Here is an 18,087-nt window from a genome sequence, read left to right on the forward strand (position 1 = left end):
AAAACTACTGTTTACAAGTACTATCTGTAATACAAGCAGTGGTGGGAACAGATATAGCCCCAACCCCTCAGATCTGCTTTCTAGGTTTAGTGGAAGAATTAGCCCCCAGGATAGCAGAGAGAACCCTCATAGGACTCCTGCTCTTTTATGCCAGGAAAATGATCACTCTTTGCTGGAAAAAATGTGCCCCGCCATCCATATTGTTATGCAAAACACATGTCAATAAAGTACTACCACTCTATAAGGAAACCTACCAAAATAGGGGATGCCCCAAAAATACGATAGAGTGTGGGCCAAATGGTTAGCTGAGGCCTCCACGGCAACCTCAGACTGAACATGTACATAATACCACTCTACGGGAGAAAGTGATACTGATACATTGGTCGATTTTTTGGTAATGTAATCTCTGATATGGGTTTATTTGATATCTATTATTGTCCCTTGGGTCTCAACTGATCTGATCCTGAAATACTTTAATTGAGCAGGAGCCAATACAGCACTAGGCTTGTTTGTTCTTTTCTTTCGGACGTGCTACAGCTGTATGATATTAATGCTGGAAGCAGCCCAATGGCCGGCTGGCACTGACTCCTGCGTGGGTCTAGTCCCAATGCTGTGGCAGGTTTACTGTTGTTGTTTGTATGTCTTATACTGTGGTGTAGTGGATAGCACTTTCACCTAGCAGTAAGAAGGGTCGCTGGTTCGAATCCCAACCACGACACTACCTGTCTGGAGTTTGCATGTTCTCCCTGTGCCTGTGTGGGTTTCCTCCGAGTACTCCGGTTTCCTCCCACACTCCAAAGACATGCTGGTAGGTTAATTGGATCCTGTCTAAATTGTCCCTAGTATGTATGAATGTGAGTTAGGGACCTTAGATTGTAAGCTCCTTGAGGGTAGGGACTGATGTGAATGTACAATGTATATGTAAAGCGCTGCGTAAATTCATGGCGCTATATAAGTACCTGAAATAAATAAATACTCAATAAAAAGATTAAAAAAACCCACTAGGGGGCGATCAAGGGGTTAAGTGTGTCCTAGAGAGTGATTCTAACTGGGGGGGGATGGGCGCTGGTCAGCAAGCAGCTAAAGCAGAACTCCAGGATACCATAAAAATTCATCAATCAGTTAATGGACTTATATAAAACACTAAACAGTTAATTAGTTAAGACTCACTGTTTAGGAGAAAAGTCAAGTAGAAAACTCATGATGACATAACTTTAATTCATATCCTTCCCTCTCACTCTTAACTTCACAAACTACTGTTCCCATCATGCCAAGTGATTTGTATGTGGGTGGGTACACTGAGCCTGTGTACTCCCCCACTTGTACAATGAAATCACACCCCCTCACCCTCACTGACACAAAGCAGGAGTAGATAAATAAAACTAATTTTTTTGGTCCTGTGGGTTTGCTGGTCTCAAAACACCGACCGCTGTTTATTCAAGTGTGCCTCATGACTTATTGTCCCCCCCCCCAGAAAAGGACGCCAGGGAATGCTGGCTTACTTCACTCACACAGTGACAAGCTGAGTTGGAGCTGACAAGTTTCCTCAAACCGTTTAACCCCACACATGCAGGCAGGGGGTAGAGATCTCACTAGTGACATTAAGAAGGCACTGTGACTGCCCAGACGGTTATCAGTATTAACTATGCAGATCACCGAAGACACACAGGGGAGAGATGGTTTTATAGTCTTTCTGTATAAGCAGAGGAGAACAGGAGTGAGATGAGCCTGTGGCTAAAAGTTAACCCCTCAATTGCCAGACAGTCAAGTTAATCTGTGGGTGCTTTAAGTAGTACAGGGTAAATGTGTCTCTGACACTTGAGGGCTTGAGGCTCGGTTCACAATTGCAATGCGGGAACCCTGCAAATCCACTGCGGATTCCCGTATCGCATATGACTCGCACAGTAATTCACACTACCATATGCGAACTGCTGGGAGTGTCAATGCATTGTTAATGACGCCCCCCATTTCAGCTCACATATCACACTGCGAGCTGACAATTCGGACATTAATCGGGTTGCATGGGACCCATGCGATCCGATTCTGGTGTGGACAAAAAAAGGTTCTGAGCGAGTTTGGTCCGAATGTGATGCGATATCAGCCATAAATCTGTATGGCTGAAAACACATCGCGCAGACATCGCATGTGATTTGCAGTGCTGTGCGACTCGCATGTGATCTCGCAGAGCGCGCTGGTGTGAACTGCCACTAACGGTTAGCCACAAGCTCAGCTCACTCCCCAGCAGCTATGGGGTTAAATCTATACAGCCACTCGGCTCCCCTCCTCCTCCTCTTATTAAGAAAGACCATAAAACTCTTTATCTTTCCCCTGTGTGGGTGTAAAATGTGTAGTGCTATTGTTCTATCAAGAATAAGTATGGTCAAATTAATGACATTAATATGTGAATAACACAATATAAAGAAATACAAAGTGCCATGTGCACAACACAATGTGAGGAGAAATTAATCCTTAAGTTGGAATAACATAATTATTACAAAAATAAAATTAAATAATTGAAATGATTAAAGTCCAAAATTTGAAGGTATTATCCAAAATATTCAGACAGAAAATTTGAACCAAACAGTGACAATCCAAACAAAAACAATGATTAGATGCACCACCACCAATAAATTAAAATATCATGAGTTCATTGACATGAATAAAGAGCTTAAAGTGAAAGGAAACAAAAGTCAGAGGATTGAAGGTATTATCCAGAAAGCCTTGAACAAAGAAATCCAATCAAAAGGTGACACCCCAAAAGGAACCACTGATAAGAAAGGAGGTTTACCAGATGTTGATGACTTAGAGAGGCTTATACCACCTAAGTCTCAAAAGGCTTATGGGTCAGCAAGCTCGATAGGTACAGCAAGCTCAACAGGTACAGCTGGTCCTGGATAAAACTGGTAACTTGACTCAAAACATTCCCAGACATCAAATAGATTGTAAAAATTGTGTTCTTTATTGGGGCCAGAGGCTTGGTGTCCACATGCCATGCGAGATAAATGGAGAAAAATTCACATAGCGTGATACAGTTTCAAAATGATATTTATTAAAATCAAAATTTTTTAAACTCACATGTTAAAAGATCATCAAAGGCTTCATAAGAGGTACAAGTACATAAGCGATGTGTATAAGTGGGTCCACCCATCACTCTACATTCATTCCTTGTGTGTGATTGGTCTGTAATTCGTATATACAGAAAGTTAACAATCTGGATACTCCCCTCGTATTAGCTCCACCCCTCCATGGGGCAATTAATCTGTCTATGATCAAGAATTGAGTATCTGTTGGATCGCGATCATGATGTTGCCTATAGTGTCGGGGTACTGTAAGTCTCAAAAGGCTTATGGGTCAGCAAGCTCGATAAGGAGTGTCGCGAGGGCAGTTACGTCAGGTACTGTACATTCAGGGTTATCAAACCCCTCCTACTCAGCTCCCTCCAGCTATACATATGTTTAGAGATTTGGTGTTAAAAGATCTTGCCAAAATACCATCTAAACAAAATTTCAATAATTCTTTGCCTCAAGCGGGTGTTAAATCCTTGTTAAATCCTTGTGTGTCCCGCCGACAAAGGAGGAGGCATAGTTTTGTCGGATACAGAATACATGGGAGAAATGTACTATAATTTGAGTGATCAAGAAACGTACAAAGAATTACACAGTTATCTAACATCTAAATTTAAGAGCGAGTTGAATAGCCTCATCTCTAAGTGTTTTGATTCATTAATGTTAAATCAAAGAAAAATCGTTTAATCATATCGGTTCCTTTTTTGAGTGTCACCTTTTGATTGGATTTCTTTGTTCAAGGCTTTCTGGATAATATCTTCAATCCTCGGACTTTTGTTTCCTGTCACTTTAAGCACTTTATTCATGTCAATGAACTCATGATATTTTAATTTATTGGTGTTGGTGCATCTAATCATTGTTTATGTTTGGATTGTCACTGTTTGGTTCAAATTGTCTGTCTGAATTTTTTGGATAATACCTTCGAATTTTATACTTTAATCATTTCAATTATTTAATTTTATTTTTGTAATAATAATTGTTGTTCCAACTTACAGATTAATTTCACCTCCCATTGTGTTTACATGGCACTTTTTATTTCTTTATATTGTGGTGTTCACATATTAATGTCATTAATTTGTCCATACTTATTCTTGATAGAATAATAGTGCTACACATTTTACACCCACACATATTGCTTTTAGTCCACAGCTGTGTTGGCAGCTATTTTTCTATTTTCACACAGCGTGGTATTTTCCCCCCTTTTTTCATCTCTCCCCTGTGTGCCTTGGATGATGGCACAGTTAATACCAATCACTGATTTCTGGGTTGTCACAGTGCCTCTTAATGTCACTAGTGAGATCTCTACGCCCTGCCTGCCTGTGTGGTTGCCCAGCATGTATGGGGTTAAATGGTTTGAGGGAACTTGTCAGCTACAATTCGGATTGTGATGGGAGGAGGGGGAACACTGCCACTGTGGGAGGTTCAGACGGGGTATCTCAGACTTACTGGTCCCCACACTGCAGCGAGCAGGAATTGTTGGCTGAACTAAACTACAGGTGGGACGTGACAAGACCGGTGGAATGCAAGGCATAGCAGCCTGCGGTCTTGTAAACCGCAAAATACAGATAATCAATCCCATTATTTAAAAAATACACAGGCTTCCCAAAAACTACAGAGGCAACCAGAAAACAGACTACATATTCTAAAAAGATAGGAAAGCAGCATTAAATCTATAAAAAGAAAAAAAATGAATCCTGAGTTCTGCTTTAATCTCAGGCACCATCTCAGGTTTCCCCTAAGTGACTGCATGGGAGCCCAGAGACCCATTGTCTCATCTTCCCAGGCAGTCTTACTACTTTTCACACAATACCCAGATGGAAGAGATCTTCTCTTTCCCTTGACAGGAAGGTTAGTTAACGTGTCTGACTATTGTGTCTAATCTTCTAGGTTTAGTCTTATTGCTCACTGTACTGATGCATTTTTTTCTGTCAGAAATATCTGATGCTTATACATGGATGGGCTGTATATAATTTACACGTATGCACACATAGTTAAAACACTGCCGGAAACTTATGTGCATATTTGCGCAAAAATACTGACTGAATGCTTCATTTACTAATCTAAACACAGCGTGTGTTCATGTGTCTGTGTGTACAGGCACATTAAAAACAATAGGCTGCATTTAGAGAAGTTAAAAAAATAAATACAAAATAAATACTATGCTTGAAAACTGAGTAAACGGTAACAGAGTGGGACAAAAATGTAAGCCTTCACAGTTTTCATGGATAAGTCTCAGTAGTATACAGAATGACATCTTCAAGAAAAGAAGTGTAAATATTCAAAAGAAAACTAGGAATTTGAAGGACTGTAATGTGTGTTATAGTCCATACTCGGCAGAATATTTTCTATGTATGGCATTTTGTGTATTAAGTTCAGGACTCTAATGAGATATATTTCTACAGTCTTTTGCCTAGGTTAGCAAATTTGTACATGTCAAAACAAACAAAACAAAACAAATGATAGTGGCCTCAAAGTTCTTCTCTGGGCAAGTCTTACCTACATCTCTGAGATTATACCCCCCACAGATCTGAAAAGGTGGTGGGGGGAGGCTGAACATGGACCTAATTAAGACTTGCATTCTGTTTCAGCCAGAAACCAAATCAAGAGGTCTTCAGGCAGATTCAGTAGATGCCCTTGTCTCCTCCTGGGTGCAGTGCTTCCTGATGCAATTGTTTTTTCTATTCAAGCTTCTTTCACTTCCATAGAGAATAGGAGGGGAAAGGAATCTTATAATTTTGATAGATCCAGACTAGACAGAAGTCTGGTAATCAGATCTGGTTGCAGACCCGTGTGGCACTCACGTTGAGCAGATCACCTACTTCAGGGTCTGATCTACATCCTGCTCCTGTTGCTAGCTTTAATGAAACGATTATTGAAGCCCAGGAGCAGAGGGGTCTCTCTGAGGTCTTTTGTATCTTGTACATTTCTTTGGGTTGGAAAACCATCTTTTCCCTATGGAATGGTTTGCCATTGTGCTTGAAAGGCATAAATTCATTGGTGAGAGTTCTTGGCTTTAGTCCTCAAACATATTCAATCTCCCAGATTGTGAGTTTTCTTCCGTCAGGCATAGGTCTGTGTCTATCACTAAAGGATTATCTTACCACAATAGCTTTCTTCATGAATACTAATGCTGTATTCCTGAAAGGTCCCTGGAGAGGCAATGAGTTAAGCCACACGATCGGATTGTTGGCAAACAAAACCATGGACTTTTGTCCAAAGGGCGTTGGCCCAAACTTGTCTTGCATGCACACTGCACACAATTGTTGGCCAACAAATACGAACATAGTGACGTACTATGTGTTGTTTTTTAGCTCTTTAACGCCACCCTTTGGGCTCATTCTGCTAATTTCGTGTTAGTAGAAGTTTGAGTGTTGATTTGCACTTTTAATTTTGCGCTTTTTTAAATTTCGTGCTTTTTATTTCACGCTTTTCATTTCGCGCTTTTCAGTTAGTTTCTGAGTGGCTCTTCGTCAACCAGACATGTTGCGGAATCGGAGGAGATAATGTGTTATTTATTATTGGCCTTGGAGTTATTGCTTTGACATTATTTTTTTGGTTGAATAATGATTTGATTTGGTATATTTTCTATATTTTTGTATGCATAGAATGCATGTTTCGGTTAAGTTCTATTGGCAAATAGCATATCTAATTTTATTTGTTTTCTTTTTTAATGCACAATAAAAAAAATTGTGTAGAATAATACTTGGCTATGTGTTTTACTTCAAATGACAGTTTGGGAGTAGGCAGTTACATTTAAAAAAAAATACAATGTAAAATTGATAAGAGACTCCAACATAGTTGTATCTTTGATCTTAAAAACTACGGGATAATGGTGTTGTGGTAACTTGCCCCAAAAAAAGCATAATAATATTATTCTTAATATCACTAGAAAAAAATAGCCTTTGAAAATTTGTTTGCAATAACTCCATCAGTATCACTAGCAAAGCAGCTTCATTATTATCCCATTGAAGAGAATGTGCGCTGCATTTCGAGATTTCATAATTTGCCACATCACGAATGTTAATTCTCCATTATGAGCGCTAGTTTACAAGACCAATCGCTTCTGGCTCGTCGTTGCTTCCGAGCATGCATGTTTGTACTTTGGACTTTTGTCCCATGGACTTGTGTACACACGCTCAGAAAATCCGACAACAGGCATTTGTTAGTGGAAGATTTTAAAACCTGCTATACAACATTTGTCCGCGGAAAATCCCACAACAATTGTCCGATGGAGCATACACAAGGTCGGATTTTTCGGCAACAGCCTGTCATCGAACATTTCCCGTCGGAAAGTCCGATCGTGTGTACGAGGCTTAAGTCCTTGGCCTTTGACACAAGGCTTCAGCCTCAAGATTTGCAAAATTGCTACAAGGTCCTCCATCCACACCTTTCCTAAATTCTACTGGATAGATATGGCTGTATCAGCAGATGCTGCCATTTGGATGCAAGGTTCTGCAGATGGATATGTGATTTGCTTACACTTCTTGTACTACTTTGAGGTTTGATATGGCATGTTTAGGTGCACTTGCTTGATCCTCATTTTTTGGGGGGACTGCTTTTGGATATCTCAACATGCTGAAGAGTCCTTTGCCCTCCAATGATTGAGGGAAATTTTTTTCTGTGCTCATTAAAACATCCAAACGTAGTCTCAAACTACTGGGAGACGCCTTTAAAGGGTTAGTTAACCTTTACCAAAAAAGCCTGCGCAGGTAAGGAGTACTGTAGATAATAACTGTGCAGCTTTGACTAAACTTGGATAATGCCTTTGGTGTAGGTCATTTACATACCCCCTGAAGCCTGTCTGGAAAAACTCCCGGGGATGTCATCTCCAATCCTGCTTTGTTGCTAACATGCTCCTAGCTGTTACTGAACACCATCACAGGAGCAAACTCTCAAAAGCTGAGCTCAAAGCTACTGCACCAGGGGAGAGGGAGTGTATGTGAGGGAGTTTGAATCTGAGAGAAAGCTCACTCCTGTCTGTGGTAGGGGTGAGCAGCAACATTGGGAGTCTCTTAGCAACATCTTGCCAATGTCCTTAAAACAAAGCTGTATAGGATGATGCCATCCTTGGGAGTTTTTCAGTCAGGCTTCAGCAGGTATATATATGGCCAACACATCAAGGGCAAATTTCAACTTTCGTCAAAGCTGCCCAGTTTATCTACAGGAACCCCATTCCTGCATAGGCTTTTTTTGGTAAAGTTGAACTATCCCTTTGAGGCGAGCATTTACCCCCCCCCCCCCCCCCCCCCCAGAAGTGAGCAATGGCAGGCTTCACACTTCCTTAGCACAGATTTCTTTTTAAGGTCAATCTTTTACAACAGTAATATACAAATGTGTAACTTTCACAGCATCCAGAATAATGGCTAGCTTGTGTTCATTTGAATGTTTTTTTTTTTTTTTTTGTTTGTTTTTTTTTTTTTTTTTTTTTTTTTTTTGCTCTACCAGTTTCTCACCAGATGGAAAGGGAACTCCTGTGCCTCACATCACCTGTTGATCTCTTAGGTGGTCCTGTTCCTTCTTGCCTTCCATCTCCTCAGTTGCATCCTGATCCAGTTCTCCAGGAGTCCGGTGACCTGATACAGTTTGAGGAACAACTGTCTGGTGAGTTTTCTTTTTGCATTTGATAACCTAACCGTTTTTTATTTCTGTGCTATAATTTGGCCACTGTTTGCACAGGTTGTCTTGGTGAAAATTTATTTTCAGTTAAGAGCTACTACATTAAGTAGAGCTGCATGATTAATCGTTAGAAAACCACAATCTCGATTCAACCCCCCTCACGATCTTAATTTGCCATTTCCACGATTCATGTAACAAGTGCAGAGCTGTTCTCTGCTCAGAGCTGTCAAAAAAAAAAAAAAGCCGGCAAAATTTTAATAAACATTGCTCGGCACTGAGAGATAAAAAAAATTGTATAATTGGGTTCTTTTAGATCAAAGAGATGAACTTCAGTCTGTAAATGAGGTCAGCTTAACCACATAAAGACTAAGCCTTTTTCTGACACTTGTCGCTTACAAGTTAAAATCTGTATTTTTTTGCTTGAAAATTACTTAGAACCCCCAAACATTATATATATTTTTTAAGAGACCCTAGAGAATAAAATGGCAGTCATAGCACTATTTTATGTCAATATAATATAAAAGTGGATTGCGCTAACTTCTGTGTATGATACCACTGCTATAATATGCAAAAATAATAGGATATCTATCCTATGTAGCGTGCTTTTCTGTATCAATTAATATGGTGTCAAAAATATACTGTCCACATAGTGTTACTGGTGACAAAATATTCCAAAAAACTACCAAAAAACTGTTTAAAGTGCTAGTGCTAAAAAAATAAAATATGAAAAAATATTGAAAAATGTGCAATGTGCCAATATTACTTAGTGACCATCAAATATCAAATATCACATATCACCATGCATATATACTACACGCTGCAAAAAATGTCTTCAACATATGCATAAACACTACAGCCCACTAGATGTCCTCATTGGGTGATTACTTCTGTGCAATGACGTTAGGTGGTACCAAAAGCTATTTAAAGTGCTAGTGCTACAAAATATCGAAAAAATAATAAGCAATGTGCCAATATTACTAACAAAATATCACATATCAACATGTGTATGTACTACATAGTGCAAAAAATAATAAATAAATGTCCTTGAAAGGCTGCTATTGGACCCATCACAAACGGATTGGTTATCCTTAATGAACCAGAGGCGTTTATTCTTATTACATCTGGTGAGTGGCCATTGCATGAGGTGGTGGTGAAGTCACGATAAGTGGTGAATTAGGAGCACAATATACTGAAAAGGAACGTCGTTGCACAGAAGTGATCACTCACTGAAGACATCCAGTGTACTGTGCTGTTTTTGCATATGTCGAAGACATTTATTTATTCTTTTTTTGCACTATGTAGTACATATGCATGTTGATATGTAATATTTTGTTAGTAATATTGGCGCATTGCTTATTATTTTTTTTTTTATATTTTATAGCACTAGCACTTTAACCACTAAACCGTCCCATAGCCAAATGAAGGTTACAGGGCGGTTGCTTAACTGTGGGAGGGCATACAGTGACGTCCTCAAAGAATTCCGCTCTCGCGCGCCCCCAAGAGCATCTGTGACCGCCGGGTCCAGAGGACCCGGCCCATCACGGATCCCAGTAAATGGCCGCTAATCGCGGCCATTTACCATGTGATCACTCTGTCAAATGACGGAGCGATCACATGTAAACAAACCGGCGTCATCTCATGACGTCGGTTCCTCTCCTCCCCTCTCTGTACCGATCGGTACACTGTGAGCAGAGAGGGGGAGAGGGATAGCTGCTCAGTGACAACTGCCATCCATCCATCCATCCATGCTCAGCCATCCCTCAATGCTCTGCAATACCCTGCACTACTCTGCAATACTCTGCCATACCCCGCAATACTCTGCCATACCCCGCAATACTCTGCCATACCCCGCAATACTCTGCCATACCCCGCAATACTCTGCCATACCCCGCAATACTCTGCCATACCCCGCCATACTCTCCCATACCCCGCCATACTCTCCCATACCCCGCCATACTCTCCCATACCCCGCCATACTCTCCCATACCCCGCCATACTCTCCCATACCCCGCCATACGCTGCCATACCCCGCCATACTCTGCCATACCCCGCCATACTCTGCCATACTCTGCCATACCCCGCCATACTCTGCCATACCCCGCCATACTCTGCCATACCCCGCCATACTCTGCCATACCCCGCCATACTCTGCCATACCCCGCCATACTCTGCCATACCCCGCCATACTCTGCCATACCCCGCCATACTCTGCCATACCCCGCCATACTCTGCCATACCCCGCCATGCCCCGCTATGCTCCGCCATGCCCCGCCATGCCCCGCCATGCTCCGCCATGCCCCGCCATGCTCCGCCATGCCCCGCCATGCTCCGCCATGCCCCGCCATGCTCCGCCATGCCCCGCCATGCCCCGCCATACTCTGCCATGCTCAGCCATACTCTGCCATGCTCAGCCATACTCTGCCATGCTCAGCCATACTCTGCCATGCTCAGCCATACCCTGCCATGCTCAGCCATACCCTGCCATGCTCAGCCATACCCTGCCATGCTCAGCCATACCCTGCCATGCTCAGCCATACCCTGCCATGCTCAGCCATACCCTGCCATGCTCAGCCATACCCTGCCATGCTCAGCCATACCCTGCCATGCTCAGCCATACCCTGCCATGCTCAGCCATACCCTGCCATGCTCAGCCATACCCTGCCATGCTCAGCCATACCCTGCCATGCTCAGCCATACCCTGCCTTGCTCAGCCATACCCTGCCTTGCTCAGCCATACCATACCCAGCCATACTCGGGTGTACTCGGCCTCTGTATGTGGCCAAGCTGTGGAAGTCTCACACATGTGGTATCGCAGGCATCATTCAGATATTAGCTTTTTCAGCCGGCGATTCCCTACACCATAAGAATGATCATAGCGACTGTTCCACTGCTTGATCGTTCTTACGGGAGGTGAGAGGGGACGTCCCCCCTCCCGCCACCCTCCGGTGCTTCTACCGACTCACCGCTACGATCGAAGCCAGGTTCTTTCTTTTTTTTTTTTTTTTTTTTTTTTTTTTTAAATTTCAGGCTTCCCAGCCTAGAGGTGATATGTGGGGTCTTATTGACCCCATATCTCACTGTAAAGAGGACCTGTCATGCCATATTCCTATTACAAGGGATGTTTACATTCCTTGTAATAGGAATAAAAGTGATCAAAAAATTTTTTTTTTGGAAAAAAGCGTCAAACTAAAATAAAGTAAAATGAACAATAAAAAAAAAACCTTAAATTTTAAAGCGCCCCTGTCCCTGTGTGCTCGCATGCAGAAGCGAACGCATACGTAAGTCCAGCCCACATATGAAAACGGTGTTCAAACCACACATGTGAGGTAGGGCGCGAGCAATAATTTTGGCCCTAGACCTCCTCTGTAATTCCAAACATGTAACCAGTAAAATATTTTAAAGCGTCGCCTATGGGGATTTTTAAGTAGCGAAGTTTGGCACCATTGTGCAATTTTGAAAGGTGACATGTTGGGTATCTATTTACTCGGCGTAACTTCATCTTTCACATTATCCAAAAACATTGGGCTAACTTTACTGTTTTGGTTTTTTTAAAGCACAAAACTTTTTTTTTTTTTTTTTAACCACTTGAGCCCCGGACCATTATGCTGCCTAAGGACCAGAGGTCTTTTTCCAATTTGGCACTGCGTCGCTTTAACTGCTAATTGCGCGGTCATGCAATGCTGTACCCAAACGAAATTTGCGTCCTTTTCTTCCCACAAATAGAGCTTTCTTTTGATGGTATTTGATCACCTCTGCGGTTTTTATTTTTTGCGCTATAAACGGAAAAAGACCGAAAATTTTGAAAAAAAATGATATTTTCTACTTTTTGTTATAAAAAAAATCCAATAAACTAAATTTTAGTCATACATTTAGGCCAAAATGTATTCGGCCACATGTCTTTGGTAAAAAAAATGTCAATAAGCGTATATTTATTGGTTTACGCAAAAGTTATAGCGTCTACAAACTAGGGTACATTTTCTGTAATTTACACAGCTTTTAGTTTATGACTGCCTATGTCATTTCTTGAGGTGCTAAAATGGCAGGGCAGTACAAAACCCCCCCAAGTGACCCCATTTTGGAAAGTAGACACCCCAAGGAAATTGCTGAGAGGCATGTTGAACCCATTGAATATTTATTTTTTTTGTCCCAAGTGATTGAATAATGACAGAAAAAAAAAAAAAAAAAATATTTACAAAAAGTTGTCACTAAATGATATATTGCTCACACAGGCCATGGGCCTATGTGGAATTGCACCCCAAAATACATTCAGCTGCTTCTCCTGAGTATGGGGATACCACATGTGGGACTTTTTGGGAGCCTAGCCGCGTACGGGGCCCCGAAAACCAATCACCACCTTTAGGATTTCTAAGGGTGTAAATTTTTGATTTTACTCCTCACTACCTATCACAGTTTCGGAGGCCATGGAATGCCCAGGTGGCACAAAACCCCCCAAAATGACCCCATTTTGGAAAGTAGACACCCCAAGCTATTTGCTGAGAGGCATATTGAGTCAATGGAATATTTTATATTTTGACACAAGTTGTGGGAAAGTGACACTTTTTTTTTTTTTTTTTTGCATAAAGTTGTCACTAAATGATATATTGCTCACACAGGCCATGGGCATATGTGGAATTGCACCCCAAAATACATTTAGCTGCTTCTCCTGAGTATGGGGATACCACATGTGTGGGACTTTTTGGGAGCCTAGCTGCGTACGGGACCCCGAAAACCAATCACCGCCTTCAGGATTTCTAAGGGTGAAAATTTTTGATTTCACTCTTCACTGCCTATCACAGTTTCGGAGGCCATGGAATGCCCAGGTGGCACAAAACCCCCCCAAATGACCCCATTTTGGAAAGTAGACACCCCAAGCTATTTGCTGAGAGGCATGGTGAGTATTTTGCAGCTCTCATTTGTTTTTGAAAATGAAGAAAGACAAGAAAAAACATTTTTTTTTTTTCTTTTTTCAATTTTCAAAACTTTGTGACAAAAAGTGAGGTCTGCAAAATACTCACTATACCTCTCAGCAAATAGCTTGGGGTGTCTACTTTCCAAAATGGGGTCATTTGGGGGGGGTTTGTGCCACCTGGGCTTTCCATGGCCTCCGAAACTGTGATAGGCAGTGAAGAGTGAAATCAAAAATTCACGCCCTTAGAAAGCCTGAAGGCGGTGCTTGGTTTTCGGGGTCCCGTACGTGGCTAGGCTCCCAAAAAGTCTCACACATGTGGTATCCCCGTACTCAGGAGAAGCAGCAGAATGTATTTTGGGGTGTAATTTCACATATTCCCATGGCATGTTTGAGCAATATAACATTTAGTGACAACTTTGTGCAAAAAAAAAAAAAAAAAAATGTGTCTCTTTCCCGCAACTTGTGTCGCAATATAAAATATTCCATGGACTCAACATGCCTCTCAGCAAATAGCTTGGGGTGTCTACTTTCCAAAATGGGGTCATTTGGGGGGGTTTTGAACTGTCCTGGCATTTTATGCACAACATTTAGAAGCTTATGTCACACATCACCCACTCTTCTAACCACTTGAAGACAAAGCCCTTTCTGACACTTATTGTTTACATGAAAAAGTTTTTTTTTTTTTGCAAAAAAATTACTTTGAACCCCCAAACATTATATATTTTTTTAAAGCAAATGCCCTACAGATTAAAATGGTGGGTGTTTCATTTTTTTTTTTCACACAGTATTTGCGCAGCGATTTTTCAAACGCATTTTTTGGGGAAAAAACACACTTTTTTAAATTTTAATGCACTAAAACACACTATATTGCCCAAATGTTTGATGAAATAAAAAAGATGATCTTAGGCCGAGTACATGGATACCAAACATGACATGCTTTAAAATTTTGTTGCCACTGCACAAACGTGCAGTGGCAACAAAATAAATACATTTTTAAAAGCCTTTAAAAGCCTTTACAGGTTACCACTTTAGATCTACAGAGGAGGTCTACTGCAAAAATTACTGCCCTCGATCTGACCTTCGCGGTGATACCTCACATGCATGGTGCAATTGCTGTTTACGTTTGACGACAGACCGACGATTGCGTTCGCCTTAGCGCGAGAGCAGGGGGCGACAGGGGTGCTTTTTTTTTTTTTTTTTTTTTCTTTATTATTTTTCTGCTTTTTTTATCTTATTTTTAAACTGTTCCTTTCATATTTTTTTTTTTTAATCATTTTTATTGTTATCTCGGGGAATGTAAATATCCCCTATGATAGCAATAGGTAGTGACAGGTACTCTTTTTTGAAAAAATTGGGGTCTATTAGACCCTAGATCTCTCCTCTGCCCTCAAAGCATCTGACCACACCAAGATCGGTGTGATAAAATGCTTCCCCAATTTCCCAATGGCGCTATTTACATCCGGCGAAATCTAAGTCATAAAATGCTCGTAGCTTCCGGTTTCTTAGGCCATAGAGATGTTTGGAGCCACTCTGGTCTCTGATCAGCTCTATGGTCAGCTGGCTGAATCACCGGCTGCATTCTCAGGTTCCCTGTTGAGACAGGAGAGCCAGAGAAAAACACGGAAGACGGTGGGGGGGGGGGGCATTCCCTCTCACGGCTTGTAAAAGCAGTCTAGAGGCTAATTAGCCGCTAGGATTGCTTTTACATGAAAGCCGACCGCTGGCTGAAAAGAATGATACCAAGATGATACCTAAACCTGCAGGCATCATTCTGGTATAACCACTCAAAGTCGTGAATAGCGTACCTGAAGACAAAAAAATGGTTAACAATAAAGCACAGTAAACGGTAAAGTATAAAAAATTGCATACCTGAAAAGCAAACATGATAAAACATAACAACAATAAAACATTGCAGAATAGAATACAGTAAAAAAGAGCAGAACAATAGAGAGAGAATAGAGAGAGAGAGATCAATAAAACGACAACTATTTTTTTTTATTTTATATATATATTTTTTTTTTGACACTTTTTTTGTAACTAACTTTTGTAACTGTAACCGGTTCCAGGTTCGGGTCTCTCAAAATGCGATGGCATCTTGGGAGACCCTGTGAAAGTGTGCCTAGTCTGTGCAATGCTGTACCCTACGCTAATACTCAACTAGTGAATGGTAGCGTTCAAAACATTCACCAATGCAAAGACCAGGATTGTCAGGACAGGAGGGACAATAATAGCGGATGTCACGCCTATATCCACGCTTGCTGCAGACACAACATCTTTTTTGGGGGTTCGTTGGGTAGGGGTACTCGGGAGGACATAAAGAAAATGCCTCTCATGCAGCCGACTGCATTTGATTGGGGATGTGAATGGGGGAAGTACGGGCGCTGCAGAAGTGGTGGGTTCCCAATTAGGATTGGCGAATGCAGCAGGAAGGGCACTATGGGCATGACGGGCCTGTGTTTGTCTTCTTGGTGGCAGCGGGACACTACTTGTGCTTGCCACCTCACCAGCTTGAACTGCACTTATGGGACTGGCCACGTCACCAAGTGTTACTGCAGTGCTGGTTTGACTACGACCGGGGTGTACTAGGGCGCTGGTGCTTGCCAGTTCACCAAAACGCTACCAAAAAAACTGTTAGCGATCGCAGGGATCAGGCCTGACTCTGCGAACGCTGCAGTTATGTGTTTAGTGTTTTGTAAGTGTCAGTGATCGATCGATACTGCACTTGGGTGGGCTGGGCCGGGCGGAGGGGCAAAACGCAGGTGCTAGCAGGTATCTGGGCTGATCCCGCTAACACTGCGTTTTTGGGAACCCTAAACTGCTGGGGACGCTAGTATAGATCTGATCGGATCAGATATTGATCCGATCAGATACTATACCACTAAGGGAGGTGTACGGTGCGTGCGTGGGTGTTAGCGCTACTGGCGCTAACCTGACGCTGCCTGGTGCTTGCTTGCCAGTTCACCAAAATGCTACCAAAAAAACTGTTAGCGATCGCAGGGATCAGGCCTGACTCTGCGAACGCTGCAGTTATGCGTTTAGTGTTTTGTAAGTGACAGCGATCGATCGATACTGCACTTGGGTGGGCTGGGCTGGGCCGGGCGGAGGGGCAAAACGCAGGTGCTAGCGGGTATCTGGGCTGATCCCGCTAACACTGCGTTTTTGGGAACCCTAAACTGCTGGGGACGCTAGTATAGATCTGATCGGATCAGATATTGATCCGTACAGATACTATACCACTAAGGGAGGCGTATGCTGCGTGCGTGGGTGTTAGCGGTACTGGCGCTAATCTGACGCTGCCTGGGGCGACGCATATCACCGCCAGGCGATCAGGGGGCTAAACCTTTATTCGGTAATAAACGGCGGGTGCCCTGACACTATAAAAAATAAACGAACTAACCAGCGTCAACCGTAACGTTTATACGGTGATCAGTGGTGAAAGGGTTAACTAGGGGGCAATCAAGGGGTTAAAACATTTATTAGATAGTATATGGGGGTCCCTGACGCTATAAAACGCTGACGGCGAACCTAAATATTTACGTCCCTAACTAGCGTCACCAGCGACACTAATACAGCGATCAGAAAAATGATCGCTTAGCAACACTGGTGACAGGGGGTGATCAAGGGGTTAAAACTTTATTAGGGGGGGTTAGGGGGGTATCCTAGACCTAAAGGGGGGTAATATTCACTGTCCCAACACTGTAACTGTCACAAACTGACACTATGCAGTAATCAGAAAAAAAAAAAAAAAAAAAACCTGCTGGTGTCAGTTTGTGACGGGGGGGGGGGGGATCGGGGTGTTTTGTATGCCTGGCATGTTCTACTGTGTGTGTTGTGCACTTACATTGATGTCTTCTCCCCTCGGCGCTGGAACGGAATACCGAGCTGAGGGGAGATGACATCATTTCCTTTGCTGCTGTTTAGCATACAGCAGCAAAGGAATGTTCCCATTGGCCGGCGGCGATCGCGAGGGGGGGGCCACGAACGGATGGCCTTCCCCTCATCTCGGATCGCCGGGGAACAGAACGGGACCGCCTCGGGCGGCGGGGGGGGGTCCGATCGGACCCCCCACCCGCGGAAGGCAAATCACGTACATGTACGTGATTTTGCCTGCCCGTGCCGCTTTGCCGACGTAAATCGGCGTTAGGCGGTCCTTAAGTGGTTAAAAACACGTTCGAAAAATTGCAGCGCAAATACCGTGCAAGATAAAAAGTTGCAATGACCGCCATTGTATTCTCTAGGGTCTTTGCTAAAAAAAACATATATAATGTTTTGGGGTTCTATGTAATTTTCTAGCAAATAAATGATGATTTTTACATTTGGAGAGAAATGTCAGAATCGGCCTGGGTGCTCCAGAACGCCTAAAGGTGCTCCCTGCATGTTGGGCCTCTGTATGTGGCCACGCTGTGTAAAAGTCCCACACATGTGGTATCTCCATACTCGGGAGTAATAGCAGAATGTGTTTTGGGGTGTAATTTTGTGGTATGCATATGCTGCGTG

General features: G+C 42.5%; 1 protein-coding gene across 11 annotated transcripts in view; it reads left to right on the forward strand.

Moving 5' to 3' along the window:
* Positions 1–18,087, forward strand: part of MARF1 (meiosis regulator and mRNA stability factor 1) — a 453,542-nt gene that overhangs the window by 390,859 nt on the left and 44,596 nt on the right. For 8 of the 11 annotated variants that reach the window (XR_012235025.1, XM_073591151.1, XM_073591152.1 and 5 more), the window contains one exon: positions 8,511–8,666. The exons of 1 other annotated variant lie outside the window; for it this stretch is intronic. Coding sequence is in view for 8 of the 10 variants with exons in the window: in XM_073591151.1 (XP_073447252.1) it covers positions 8,511–8,666 (156 nt within the window). In the remaining 2 variants the exon portion in view is untranslated. The remainder of the gene's footprint in view (positions 1–8,510; positions 8,667–18,087) is intronic. 2 more of the 11 variants (XR_012235026.1, XM_073591150.1) reach the window with 1 other exon arrangement.

Source organism: Aquarana catesbeiana, linkage group LG06 (genome assembly GCF_042186555.1).
Source record: "Aquarana catesbeiana isolate 2022-GZ linkage group LG06, ASM4218655v1, whole genome shotgun sequence".
In the NCBI taxonomy this organism is placed as follows: domain Eukaryota; kingdom Metazoa; phylum Chordata; class Amphibia; order Anura; family Ranidae; genus Aquarana; species Aquarana catesbeiana.